The 15,711-nt window shown below is 35.1% G+C and overlaps 1 protein-coding gene across 2 annotated transcripts in view; it reads left to right on the top strand.

Annotated features, from left to right (window-relative positions):
- Window positions 1-10,937: 10,937 nt before the first annotated feature.
- The window catches only part of LOC125649394 (double-stranded RNA-specific adenosine deaminase-like), a 31,183-nt gene continuing 26,409 nt past the window's right edge, over window positions 10,938-15,711 (top strand). The window contains exon 1 of one of the 2 annotated variants that reach the window (XM_048876920.2): window positions 10,938-11,287. In XM_048876920.2, the coding sequence (XP_048732877.1) occupies window positions 11,167-11,287 (121 nt within the window). In that variant the 5' untranslated portion in view covers window positions 10,938-11,166. Of the gene's footprint in view, window positions 11,288-15,430; window positions 15,630-15,711 lie in introns of those variants that run through there. The other variant, XM_048876921.2, reaches the window with a different exon arrangement.

Raw genomic sequence — 15,711 nt, 5'->3', positions numbered from 1 at the left:
TCATTCACACCAGGCGCTGATCCAGGGTTTTATTTCCACAATTAATGGTTATGATTTGATATTTTTGAGTGAGTGTTGGTTGAATGATGATGATATTGTGGAACTTAACGGATATGATAAATCTGTTTTCCCAAGAAAATTGACAAAGGGAGGAGGTGTAGTAATCTTTTGTAAATCTTATTTAACACGTAATATTTGTGTTGTTGAAATGTACATGATAGCATCATATGGTTTAAAATTTTAACTACAGCACAAATTAATGATCTATACCTGGCATTGTGTTACCTGCCACCAGAGAATAGCGTTTTTTATGAATATTATGATTTTGATATATGTATTTTTCAATTATTGGAAGATTCAATTTGTAAATACAAAGACAAAGGTTCAGTGTATGTCATGGGTCATTTAAATGCCCGAACAGGTGAAAGAGATGATTTTATTAGATTGATTGATTGATTGAATATTTCAATAAGGAAACTGGGCTTATGCAAGGTGAAATGTTATCACCCATACTTTTTGCTTTATATGTAAATTATTTTGAAAGAAGTTTTATACGTGGAAATTGCGCAAATATAGAATTAAAATTAATTAATTCAATATTTCCTGCAAACCATCTGGTGTCTCAGCCAAAATCACCATGTCATCGGCATACATTAATGTTGAATGCATTACATGTGTATTCAAAAGATTGGAATTTGACTGTGAACATATCAAAAACAAAAGCTATTTTTAGAAATGGGGGCATTATAAGGAATAATGAAAAATGGATTTATGATAATCAGAATATTGAAGTTGTCAATAATTTTAACTATTTGGGATTGTTTAACTATAGTGGAACATTTTTACGAACACAAGAGCATGTGGCAGAACATGTAAATTCACCAAAATGTTTTTTTTATATCAACACCTTATTGATAATTTTTGTTTACAGTTCTATCTTAAAAAACCGATTGATCCCAATGGAAAGAAATATATAACAAAATTTCGGACATCTTCACACTCTTTGAACATTGAGAAGGACAGGCATACAAATATTTCAAGAAGTAATAGGATTTGTACATTTTGTAACCTAAATGAGTTGGAAAACATTTCATTTTATTTTAAAATGTTCTTTTTATAACGGTTAAGAATTAAATATATCAAAAAAAATTATTACAAGAAACCCAGTGTCAGTAAAACTTCTTAGTGTAAATAATACAAAAGAACTCAATAATTTAGGAAAGTTCCTACAACAGGCTACAAAGTTTCGATCTTCTTGTAATTTATGAATTCTGTACTTGCTACGACATATTATTCACGTGTATTGTTATATGTATGTTGAAATGCATTGATTTTATATCCTCAAAATTGTATTTGTATGTCTACTCACCCTCTACTATTTGTAAATTGTAAATTGTACATATTTTGTATTTATAACCGATGAGCTGTATAGCTTAAGGAAATAAAGAATCTGAATCTGTTTTACTTGAGTATGACTGTACATAAGTCCATTTGAGGAAATTTGGTTTAAGATGGCCCTCTTGTTGAAAATGACTAAAATATAAAAAAATCGTTCTCAAAATTTACCTTGAGATTTAGCAGCCTGTTAAACGTTAAACCTTTAAACTTACATGTTACACTAAAACCATGCATTCCGAGTTCAAGTTCAATATTTTCCTAATCATTTTTTTTTTGCTTTTCATATTTTTGGGTCGTTCTGTTGAGGTGTTGTAAATGTGATATTGCATATATCATAACAAATGTTAGTCATTTTCATCATAACGTCCAATATTTGCAAGTTACGACTTAAAGATAGGGAATTTATTCCGAGATCACTGTAGTTCCGTTTGTTTACACTAACTTGTTCCTGTATGCATAGGATTTTCAAACAGTAATGTGGCTGACGAAAAGCTAAACAAATACTACAAGAAAAAGGGTACGAATGCACAGCACGTAATAAGTAAAAATAGGTCAAGGGAGGAAAAAAACTGTTATACAGTTTGACTTCTCAAAAGTAAATATAAAAACTCGTGTAGCAACTGTCATATGATATTTAGGCAAAGCTAAACACTCGAATTATCAACCAAAGGCAAATGAACTGATGAAATCTATTAAAAGTGCTACAGCCATGTAAGAAAAAGACAGCGAGTTAAGTAATGCCGTGTGTAAAAGGGTTGTTGTGTGATATGAATGTATCTATGAAAATATTGTATTGTTCATCATTCCACATAGGAAAATTGTTAATTGATTAAAGAACGACTCATATAAATGTCAGTAATGCGGCAGTTATTTATCTTGGTTAACCAAACATTAAAAACGTTGGCCTTATATTTAAAAATAACACGCAAGTCTATTATTGGAAACCGATGTTTTCCCTTTAGATTTCTGAGTCGGCCGTTTCGTCAGCAAAAGTGGTATACCTCTTTTTATTCAGCACTCTTACTTCAACGGTTAGAATTAAATGATATATTTGTATTAATATATTATATATTGTATTAATATAGTATATGTACTTGTATTCTAACGCATGCCGTACTTCCCAGGCATTTAGCAATAGTGGACACCCGGTCCATTCACGTGTTTTATTTAGGGGGGGGGGGTCAACTTTGAACACATGGAGGGTCAGGGGACACCTAATACACATTGTCTACCTGTTTCCTACAGAAAATATACCAAATCCCTGGTGAATGCTGGCTACACATTCCCTACAGAAATATATTTTTCTTCTTATTGTCTTGGACTCAGAAAAGTGAATAAACGACATCATTTTATCGGAAATGCGACAACTTGACTATTTACATCGGAAAGTCCTTAAATCCAAAACAGACGCAAATTGGAAAGCATACAAAGCGGTGCGTAACAGGGTCGGAGTACAAATCAACAATGCAAAACACGACTTTGTGAATGAGGCTATCGATCAAGCACACGCCAAACCTAAAACTATGTGGGACCGTATATGTAAAGGAATTGCTACCTGGGAAGCGAACTCAGTCCTCAACATCACACCTATAGAAGTCGACGGAGAGACAGCCACGTGTCCCACGAGTTACTCGGGTGACCTAAAACTTGACTTCATGTTGTCAAAACAAATACTGCTCAAAATGTTTCAAGAATTGTTAAAATTCATCATCTCAGGGGGTGCTTACTCATCCTAGGCACCTGATCCCACCTCTGGTGTGTCCAGGGGTCCGTGTTTGCAAAACTATCTATTTTGTATTGCTTGTAGAAGTTATGAGATTGATCACTGTTCGTTATCTTCACCCTTCTCTTTAAAGTCACTTACAGATCAAAGAATTGTAATCTCCTGAATTAATTGGATATCATAGATTGTGTTATCTGATAATCTCTTGCATTTGTTCATCTCTAGCAAATCCAAAAGGAAGTCCACTCCTGTTTTAATCATCTGCAAATCGTGTAGATTAATGTTCCATTTCTTGAATGTTCAAATCTAATGTTGCTTGTTCCATTCCTTGAACGATCAAATTTAATGTTTCATCTCTTGAATTGTTCAACTTTTATATAAAAAAAGCTTGTGATGTTTCATCTTTTAAATTCCCTCAAATCTTTAACGACTTTCCCCCAGATAACCAATACCTGTGTATAGCCTAATACCCGAGGCCTTCCGAGTGCAAGTGCTTGTACTCGGAAAGCCTCGGGTACTAGGCTATACCTGTGTATACCTCCTAAAATATATCCTGGATGTGCGTTAATAATTCATTCAACTAGAAATACAATATTGCACCATTAAATTTTGCTTTCACGTTTTGTCTCAAATTGAAAACGCTGTACAATTTCATAGCAGATATACGTGGCTGTTCGATATGAATGTGTATTGTATCACAGCGCGATAACGCTTTGCACGATTTCGTGGATGATGATACTCGTGAATAGCTCTATTCAATACCTTTCCAACGGTATAAACACGAACATTCAGCTCAACATAGTTTTAAACTTATAGTCATTTCAATAGAGCCAGTCATTGACCAGTGTTGTAAAAATGGTTGGGAAATTAAAGAAATTAGAGCTTTTATAAAAGTTCGCACAAAACTCGGTCATTCGGTAATACAGATTTTTACTGAATTGGGGGGAAGTTTATGGGTCTGATGAGGTATCTTATGAGCCAGTTCGTATGTGGAGAAAGAAATTTATGATTGGCACAGAATCCGTCAAAGATGCAGAAAAATCTGGCCGACCTGTGACTGTAACAGACAGGGCAAATATCTCAAAAGTCAGGGAAATAATTGAAAGTGATGGCAGATACACGATTCGTGATATTGCCAAAGCTGCTGGCATATCGCTATCGCGGGTGCATTTCATTTTGAAGCGGATTTTGAAAGTACGAAAGATTTCTAGCTGCCAGATGGATACCGCATATTTTGACAGATGACCAAAAACGGGTACGAGTACAAACTGCTAAGCAATTGCTCAAAATGTTTCCCAAATTCAATCAAAGACAATTTGCAAACATTGTTACCGGCGAAGAAACATGTGTTCAATACTTCGAACCAGTAAGAAAATATGGAAACAAAATACACATGTATGGCTAACTAAACACAGTAGAAGTCCTGTAGTTGCCAAAAGAACCATAAGCACAAAGAAGGTTCTTTATTGCATATTCTTCTCATGTGATGGTATAGCCGTACACATTCCGATGACGAAGGGCAAAAGTGTTACAGGTCGGTATTGTCGAGATGTTATACTAAAAAATCTCAAGAAATATTATCATAAACGACGCCCTGTGTCAGGATTTAGGCATGTTCGTCTACTTCATGATAATGCTCCATCACATACATGTACATCTGAGCTTGTGAATTAATTTTTAAAGTCGGAGAAGGTTACCGTCTTGCCACACCCACCATACCTTCCTGTTCTAGCCCTATGCGACTTTTTACTTTTTCCAAAACTTATATTAAAAAGTTCTTATCTGATCTTCGTTACAAGTTCCGACAAGCCCTTGGCTCAACTATCAGTCAGTGCCTCAGAGATCTACCTAAATCAGCGTACAGTGACGCATTTCAGAAATGGATTCAGAGATTGAAATTAAGCATTTCAAACTGCGGAGAATACTTTGAAGGGATGTAATGTTCATTTCACTAATTGAGTCGAATGCTTTTGAGATATCGCACAATACACATTACATATTGAACAGCCCTCATAAGTATACAAACCACAAACTGATTTTTTTCTACATTTGCTCTAAATACCACCTACCTAAAATAACATACATTGTTTCAAAATACGAATTCCACAGGACGTCCAAATGTTAAACAAAAAATAAATGATATAATTTCTTCACTAATCTACTTCCTAAAGGGCCATACATATGTATTTCTTTCTCTTTTTGGTAGCTGTGTTCCAGCACAACGTTGCTTTGAACATTGAATGCAATCATTACATGAGAAGTAATACTATGTAACTGCGATAATCCAGCTCAATTGATATGAAAATCATACATAAGTACAGACGTGACCTAGTACTTCATATTAATTAGTTTGACCAAACCACATCCTGATTATTTTTTGTTAAACTAATCGAAAGGAATTTAAATATCTTCGATAAATGACGATAACATGTTCAAAATTTTCTTGAATTGTCGGCGATTTATGGCTTGGACTACGGTTGTACAAACCTGACAATAGAGCGGGGTCAGTTTTTTTTTCCAAATTTTCTTCGAGGTACATGACATGTACATATCAACAATAAACAATACAGCTGCTGTTATTAGCTATCAGATTAACACCTTCAATGCGTATAATGATGTAGTGTAACTGATTTTCATTTTTGTATAGAATAACTATAATGAAAAACTGCTGATGAATTGAGAATTTTCTCTTATGAAACATCTATTTTCGAACAACAAAACCATTACGTTTTCCCCATGAACTCTATTTTTAGACCTGATGGATAAAAGAAATCAGTAGGGTTTCTTTTTACCCTATTTTGAAAATTAACAGGGGCAAATCTAATATCAGATGAACTTGTCTTTCAGTATTCGGTGGGAGATGACTCGTAAGAGTCATAATAGTCAAGAAAATTGACTACATGTAAATGAAAATCATAGTAAATTCGGCAGAGAGCCATCTTGAATTGGACGCTGACTAAAGGAAGCTGACTACGTCACCTCGTCAAAATCAGGAGCATACATATCAACATAGCTAGCCTATAGGTCACGGAAATCAGGAGCATACATATCGACATAGGCCTATAGGTCACGGAAATCAGGAGCATACATATCGACATAGGCCTATAGGTCACGGAAATCAGGAGCATACATATCGACATAGGCCTATAGGTCACGGAAATCAGGAGCATACATATCGACATAGGCCTATAGGTCACGGAAATCAGGAGCATACATATCGACATAGGCCTATAGATCATGAAAAATTACAAAACTTTTTACTGAAGAGTAAACTTTTTCTGAAAACACGTAACGATACTGAATCTCACGGCAAAAAGCGCAGGCAGAGATAGTACATGTATACAAACATTATCTACCGGCCGGTGATAATAAATCACAACACCTCCTGCTAGATAAGATCAATACAAACGTCACTTCTAATCAGTTATGACTACAGTCAACGAGGAAATTAACAAAGTGGGAGGAACTTCACGGGAAAAAACGAAAATGAAAGCAGGTACTGTAAATTTAATATGTATGTTGTAACGCTTGACACGCCCCTTATGCTTAATGATAAGGTCAGGGAAGATAAAGTCACTCCTATTGCATTGTAATTCAGCAAACCAAAGGTATATAAGAATCCAATCTTTAATCCAATTGTCAATATTCACTAATACATCAAGGATATTCTAATCATACATGGCTTCAGCTCGGTTTGTTTTCTTCTTTAGAGGGCCTACACTACATGTGTTTATATCTAACTATATATCTGCGTGTGTGCGTGTGCGTGCGTGCGTGTAAAGCATATGCTTTACAGAATATTTGGAAAGTTTTGAGATGAAAGCTTTTCATATTTTGTTTGAACCCCTATGGTATAATGATAAAATAAAGATTCAAATCAAATAAATATTTTGCAAGCCGTTATATGACAAAGGGTTTCATATAATACATGATTTATTAGATACACAAGGCATCTTTATCCGCTACCAGAGTATCACAAATGATTACTCCATTCAGATTCCATTTACTACATATGAGGGGTTGAAACAATCTATTGTGCACTTTCAAACAATACGATAGAGCTTTAAGTTGGGCGTTTAGCGCCCAAACTAGGACTTGTGCCACTCAGATGACCACAGGGCATTTTAGGACATTGACCTTTTTAATAGGAACTGACCTCAAAAGGTTAGGTAGAGGCACCGGTTTGGGGCACGGAGGCCACAAATATACATTTTTTTTTTTCAATAATTTTAATGGAAATTATGTCTATGACCTAAAGAAGTTTCTGGTTGTTCAAATTTCATTCTTTAGAATGTATTTCTCTTAATCCTTATTTAATTGGTTTTATTGAGAATTATGGGTAATTCATTACTTGTTTTAAACAAATGTAAATTCAGTGTATATAGAATGCATGCCAACAATTCCATTATTCGATATACCCGTCGCTTTCTTTCTTTGTTACTACATGTAGAATCTCTGTATGATTCAGTTTCAATTCCTGGATTATACGGCAGACCAGCGCACTGCATGGAAACAACAATTTTGCAATCACCCATAGATATACGTCCATGGCCTGGAGTTGGGCGTCGATAAAGTACACCACAGTCAATGATTAAAGATGATTGAATATTGTTTAACGTCCCTCTCGAGAATATTTCACTCCTATGGAGACGTCACCACTGCTGGTGAAGGGCTGCAAAATTTTGGCCTATGCTCGGCGCTTATGGCCTTTGAGCAGGGAGGGATCTTTATCGTGCCTCACCTGCTGTAACACGGGACCTCGGTTTTTTCAGTCTCGTCCGAAGGATTTTAACTCTAAATTAAAATGTGAAAACCTCCATGTGAAATTCTGTAAATTTATTCTAGGTCTTCATAGAAAAAGCTCAAACTTTGCAACACTATCCGAACTTGGCAGGTTTCCACTACATTTTGATGTAGTGAATAATATAATAAAATATGTAAACAGATTAGAAAATCTGGGTACTTCTTTTCCTCTACTAAATGCTGCATACATGCAAAGTAAGCGTAATGCTTGTACATTAAAATCGCAGTCATGGTATGGTGTCGTACAAAAGTTATTTGGAATTGTTGGAATTAGAAACAATCATATTGCAATCAATAATCTATCAAGTTTTAAGATAAAATGTAAGGAATTGTTATGCCATCATTATTTGAAATAATGGGGATATGTCAGAAGTTTACAATATGGAAAACTTGAAACTTATGTTAAATTTAAAACTAATTTTGTTTTTGAAAACTACTTAACACTCTTACCATCTGCACAACGTAAAGCACTTGCAAGATTACGTACATCATCAGCGCACAATTTACCAGTAGAACGAGGTCGTTATTCAGGAATCCCTAGACATTTAAGATTTTGTACAAAGTTTTCTTCTTGTAAAATTGGTGATGAAATTCATCTAATTTTTGAATGTTCAACTTATAACCCACTCAGGCAGAACATGTATAAAGTTATAAAACAACAATGTGAACATTTTTCCAGTCTTGACAACATGAATAGATTAATATGGTTACTCAATTGTGAAAATACTGATGTACTTGTAGCCCTTTGCGATTTGATTAAAGAAGCTTGTGAAAGTTCAAACCAATATGTTTATACATAATTATGCACCAATTGTAAACATGACATGTTGACTTACTACCAATGCACCGTCCCGTGGTATCTTGCATTACAGTCAATCATATGTACTTGTACTACGTGCCTTTTACTATTATTATTATATTGTTATCATTTTCTTCCTGTTTGCATTTCTGACTGTTTTGCATTAGGATACATGTATTACATCAAATAATTCTCATGTTATACACATTGTCTCCTACTAATAGTATTACTGTATATTATATGTGAACCATATGAAACCATATTTGCACATATGCACCCATTATAAACATGACATGTTGACCTAGTACCAATGCACCGTCCCGTGGTATCTTTTGCATTACAGTGGAGTATTAATCATATGTACTTATACTACCTTTACTATTATTACATGTAGTGTTGTTATGTACATGTATATATATTTTATTTTATTTCTTCTGTGTGTATTTCTGACTGTTTTGCATTAGGATACACGGTGGTACTTACATGTAATACAAATAAGTATTATCATGTTCAAAATGTCTCATGTATGAACATTGCTCATACTAATAGTGCATATTTTGCTCTTGTTTTGTTCTTTTCTCATCATTTTTTAAAATAAACATTGCACATTGAAATGTTAACAATCATGTATGCTGTATGCCCGAGAGGGTCCTAATTTGGAAATGAATCATATTCTGTTCATTATGTCCATCATCTTTCAAAACTTACTTATAATTAGGTGTACTTCATATAAATCTGCTATTTTTTATACCAATATCTACACATGCAGGGAAGTGCATATGTCACAAAAATTCCGTGAAATGATGAATACTACGTTCTGCTAAATTTTCAAATAGAGTATCAAAATTTTCATCTATTCCGTTCTGTAATCGAACATCCTCCAATGATTTAGAAATAACAGTCTAGTACGTTTGGGGAGGGGGTCATGCTAATAAACTGATTGTAAAACGTGGTAATTTGCATAAATGCCCTATGATGTATATATTTAGAATTAATACATCATTACTGAAAAAAAAAATCCAAACTGTGAAATACTTTTTATTTTACATTGTTAGATCTGATTAATTTTCCTCTCATTGTATGATTAAAAATATTTATAATTTTTACGTAATTGATAACAAAGACACGTGTCTGCGCCAACCACGTGGGTGCTTAAACAGGGCCCATTTCATTTCAAACATTTTACCTATAATATTGGTCTATCGAGAATTCATTGACACACGACGAATATTCGTACAAATTAATGTACATCAGATTTGGCACGGTGTGAAAGGGATAGTTTCGCACTTAAGACTATCTCAAAATATTGAAATATCTCATATTTGAAGTGATATTACATGTATAAAAATTTATCAAATAATTTTGGGAAACTTGACGAGTACAGCTGAGTGGCACAATTCCTAGTTTAGGCGCTGGGCACCCTACTTAGACCCCTATCGTATTGAGTTAAATAGTAAAAATAGGGTATATTTGGCGCATCCGTGCCCCAAAAAGGTGCCCATACTTACCCTTTTGAGGGCAGATCATATTAGAGTGGGTGGGTGTCAATGCTCTAAAATGCCATGTGGTCGTCTGAGTGGCACAAGTCCTAGTTTAGGCGCTAGGCGCCCTACTTAGACCCCTATCGTATAGAGTCAAATAGGGTATATTTGGCGCCTCCGTGCCCCAATACGGTGCCTATACTTACCCTTTTAAGGTCAGATCCTATTAGGGGGGGGGGGTCAATGCCCTAAAATGCTCTGTGATCACCTGAGTAACACAAGTCCTAGTTTAGGCGCTAGGCAACCTACCTAGACCCATGCCAGGAAATCCCGTCCGGTCTGAATTCGTTGGCTTCAATAGGAACATATTACATGCTGATTAATAGTAGCCGTCGCTTATCTCTTAATTGCGGTCACTAATTTATAACAGTTTTTTTATACCGGAGATTTTGCTAGGAATTTCTTGGCATGCCTATCGCACAGAGTCATCAAATAGAGTATATTTTGCTTGGCATGCCTATCGCATAGTCATCAAATAGAGTATATTTTGCGCCTCTGAGCCCAAAAATGGTGTCTATACTTATCTATTTGAGATCCTATTAGGGGGCGGGGGCAATACCCTAAAATGCCACGTAGTCAACTGAGTGGCACAAGACCTAGTTTAGTCGCTATAGGCGCCATACTTAGAGAACACTTTTTATTGTCGGGTTCGTTATACGTACATTTTCTAAGCGATAAATATTTTGAACAATCCTTATTGATTGGCCGCTAGCTTATTGCCCGTTAGCTTGATTTATTTAAAACGTCGAGTGCCTGTGGCCACAGGCTTGGATCTACGTAAAGAATGGAGCTTAACAATGCCGTTGGCCATGTACATTACAGATAAGTTATCAATCCAGGTGTTAACAATTATCTGGGAGTTGTTTTGACAAATCGGGGATTAAACTCCTTAATTAAGAAGTATGGCTTCTACCAGGAAGAGATTGATATATTCAGGGCCATCAGAGTCAGACACACCAACAAAAATAAAAAGATCGATGCGTATGTTCCAGCCAACAAATATGGGAAAACGACTTTTCATGGGTAAAAAAAGTTATTGAAGACAGCATGAAGCTTATTGTACATTGTTTAACTCGCACTTGTCTATTGGGTCTGGGGCCACCAACATATAACAATCTCGGACTCAAATTCACGTTTTTCACCTCAGCAGAGATTTTGCTGAAATGCCGCGCCACCAAACTTTCTCAGAGTTGTCTCACGTGAGTTGAGATTTGACAAAATAACTCAATGTGTTTTCATTGTTACACGGGGCCTTACTTTCCATAAAATCCACTTTCACTTTGTTGTTTACATAAACTACAGCATGTGCTTTACATGTAATTTTTGAATGATGCAATGACGTCACATGTAGAAGCACAGGACACTACCCCACCCCCCCTTGATTAAAAAAAAAAATTGCGGCGATAATATGTCTGAATTCTGTGGATTCCCTGTCTATCCCATCCCAATTTCGATTTATGCAATCGTTTCAAGCTTTTTTGTGAGCTTTTGAGAATGTCCTTCTACCGGTAAAATAAAATACCGCATTGACACTGATTTTCGCAAGCCATTCGTGAACACGACGCGTAACTCCACACTCTGTGACCTCTTCTTTGACTGCCAGTGGAGAAGAAACCATGTCTGATCAATGCACGCAAGATTGTGACAAATAAAAGAGATTGAAGTGGCTTTTAAGTTGAAGAGACTTGTAGTATGACATCTCCCTGACCTGCCGCTCGCCAAAATTCCTTAGGTAATGTTGTTGTGCCCCGAACTGGGGACCCCCTTGTTTGTTTACAAATTTTTGTAATTTCATACCTTGTGTATTTTATTATACCGGTAGAAGGTCAATCTCTAAAGCTTGCAAAAAGCGTGAAACAATTACATAAATTGAAAGAGGGGTGAGATAAACAGGGAATTCACACATTTCAGAGAAATTATTGCCACTAAAAAAATTATCAAAAAAGAGGGGGGAGGGGGTGTAGTAATATCCATACTTCAGGTGCCTGTGATATTTTAGTAACCTTTTTTCATCATTTTATAGAGAAGTGAAAGGTAATGAGACTGTCATTGACACAATATATAACGTGTACATCTGCAGTAGGGTGATACTGGACTAATGTAAGGGTCATGGTCACTAGCTACGAGTAGCTTGTAGCAGACATTTACAGTTGAAGTGGAATTTCATTACTAGCTATCTTGTGAAATTCTGTCTTGATGTGCACAAGCGTGCCTCACGGCTGGGAAATTTTAAAAATATTTCGGTCAAATGACACAACAAGTCCACCTTTATTGATCTGCCTGCTGCACTTTAGAAACATTGAGAGTCACCCACCGTAATATAAAATGACCCAGTGGCAAATAATCGCAGTGCAACCAAGACTTAATAGAAGAGGGGGTGGGGGGGGGGGGGGGGGGGGGGGGTAAAGGATTATTCTTGACACGATTGTTGTACAGCTGATTTTCTTAAGTAAATCTACTATGAAGAAAATGGCGACGAAAAATGGAAAATAAACAATATCTGTCAAAAATATCACCCTCACTCAACCCTCCCAAAGGATTGGACCTGTCAAGGATTCTCCTTGTCCTCACAATCATTACATTCCTACGACGTCTGCGTTGACGAAGTCGCCTGACACTCATTTTGTTGTGAGTAAATACACTTGAGATTTTATTTGAGTTTGCTTATTTACCAATCTCGGGATTTTCTGAGAAATCTCAAATATTTTTCTAAGCTGAGGTCAAAAATAGTTTGGTGGCACGCGCATTTAAGAAAATTCTCAAATGTGAGAAAAAACTCAAAAACATATCTGAGTTTGAGAAAATATTTATTTGGTGGCACATTTGGCTGAGATAAACTCAAATTTTCTCAGAAATCTCAGATTTGAGAAAATCTCAGCGTTGGTGGCCCGATGATCTGACAATACTTGTCAAAATGCAAAATCATGTTAAAATACTCTAGTCATCTAATCACTGTCATCTAGAGAAAATACACAAATTCAGTCCTGGATTTCTCGAAGAAAAAAAAAACCTAAGTCCAAACTCAGACTGAGATTTTACTCAAATTTCTGAGAAAATTCTCAAATCTGAGAAAACTCAAATAGGCCCTATTTGGATTTCTCATAAAAAATCTATAACTCAGCTGATATGAAATCTTGAGATACCTTCTTAGTAGTCTCAAATCTTATCTTGCATCTCAAATATGGCGTAAAGCCTAAAACATACTTGTGGATCTCGAAAATCAATTAGAAAATTTCTATGAAGTAGAAGTGTTTAAGAGGTACCGATTTAGGCCTGATACAGTTCTTTATATCACTGGCTTGCTCGCCCCTTCTCTTACACGCGAAACTTTGAGGAGTTGCGCTCTACTATGAGGTGCCGTTTTAATATTTTTGAGGTATTTTCTGATATATAAAAAAAAGAATTATTGATATCAATAATTCCAATTCCTGATATCAAAAAATAATTCTTGATATCTAAAAATAATTCTTGATATCAAAATTTTTTTTATAAAAATTTTAATATAAAAAAATTATTTTCTGATATCAAGAATTCGAATTCCTGATATCAAAAAATGATTTCCTGATATCTAAAAAAATTGATATCAGGAAATAAGGTTGATTTTTTTTATATAAAAAAATCGAATTCTTGATATCAAGAACCATTTTCTAATATCAAGAAATCGAATTTTTGATATCAAAAAAGAAATTGGAATTTTTGATATCAAAAAATCAAATTTTTGATATCAAAAATTCAAATTCTTGATGTCAGTAAATAACTTGTTTTTCTAATATCAAGAATTAAATTTTTTTATATCAGAAAATCAGTTTTTGATATCATGAATTCGAATTTCGCCATTTTCTTTTATTTTCTGATATCAGAAAATATATTTTGTGATATCAAGAAATCAGTTTTAATTCCTGATATCAGAAAATGATTTTTTGATGTCAGGAATTCGTATTTTTGATATCAGAAAATGTCTTATATTTTTGATATCAAGAATGTGAATATATATTTTTTGATATCAGAAAATTTGATATATTTTTTTATATCAGAAAATATTCGAAGTCAAATATTCGAATTTTTGATATCAGAAAATCATTTGATGTGGGGTTTTTTAATATCAGAAAATAATTTTTTGATATCAAATATTCGAATTTTTTTATATCAGAAAATGACTGTTATTGTTTGATATCAAAGAATTCGAATTTCTGATATAAAAAATATATATATACTTTTTGATATCAAAAAATGATACTTCAAAAATATTAAAACGGCGCCTCATACTCTACCACCCCTTTTTCAAGTCCTCGTAACACTCAGGTTTTTAATGACTGGTGGGTTTTACTCGCTATTTCGGACACCTTTGCCTGTCTTTCCCCACCGTCCATATGCAGAGCAGTAAGAGACGTGTGTCGTGGTTTGTGCCGGGTGGCAAGACAATTCATCAACATGCCGACAGGTCCAAGAGTGGCACAAGTACATGTAAAACAAGAATTTTTTGCCATTACAGGTAATTTAAACTTCCAAACTTCCAACATTGACAAGTCAATCCCGTGGGGACCCGGGTTAGAATAGGTCCTCAGTACCCCTTGCTTGTCGTAAAAGGCGACTAAATGGGGCGGTCCTTCGGATGAGACCGCAAAAACCGAGGTCCCTTGTCACAGCAGGTATGGCACGATAAAGATCCCTCCCTGCTCAATGGCCCTAAGCGCCGAGCATAGGCCAAAATGTTGCAGCCCTTCACCGGCAGTGGTGACGTCTCCATATGAGTGAAATATTCTCGAGAGGGACGTTAAACAATATTCATTCAATCAATCAATCGACAAGTCAAGGGAAATAATTTTGCAACTAAAGTTATATCGTACCGCAAGTCTTTCGTGTTGAACAACAAACGTACATGTATATCAGGAATGAAAACATTGCTTCACTTGTGGTATGTTATCGTGGTACAATAGATTATAAGAAAAAAGTTTGATTTGATTCTGACACATAAATAAAGCAGCATTATTTGCGGAAGTATTCGTTTATTTCAATGTATGGGTGGATCTAGACTTAAAATTTTCATGGGGAGTGTGGTTAGAAACATATAAATTTTTTTATATGAAAGTCTAAATTTGATTGGTAACGCATAATGCCGTCATTATTTGTACACAATTTAATCTTTATCAATTTGTTATAGGGTTTCCTAATGTATTAGGCTGCGTTGATGGCACCTACATCAAAATAAAAGCACCTTCCATCAATGAGCCAGAATCATTTCGTATACTTGCATCAGATGATTTGATCATTCTCAAGATCCTGAATTGTGTTGCCAAATGGCCTGGGAGCGTTCATGACAGCCAACTATTCAGGGATAGCCTAGTATCTGAAGCATTTGAAAATGGTACATGTATACTAAATAGTAAATATTTTGCAGATATTACATAAAAATCTTTAGAGTTCAAGCAAGGTCTGAATTACAATTT

This window comes from Ostrea edulis, chromosome 5, assembly GCF_947568905.1.
Source record: "Ostrea edulis chromosome 5, xbOstEdul1.1, whole genome shotgun sequence".
Taxonomy (NCBI): Eukaryota; Metazoa; Mollusca; class Bivalvia; order Ostreida; family Ostreidae; genus Ostrea; species Ostrea edulis.
The sequence above is the reverse complement of the archived record's forward strand: the minus strand, read 5'-3'. Positions and strand labels throughout refer to the sequence as shown.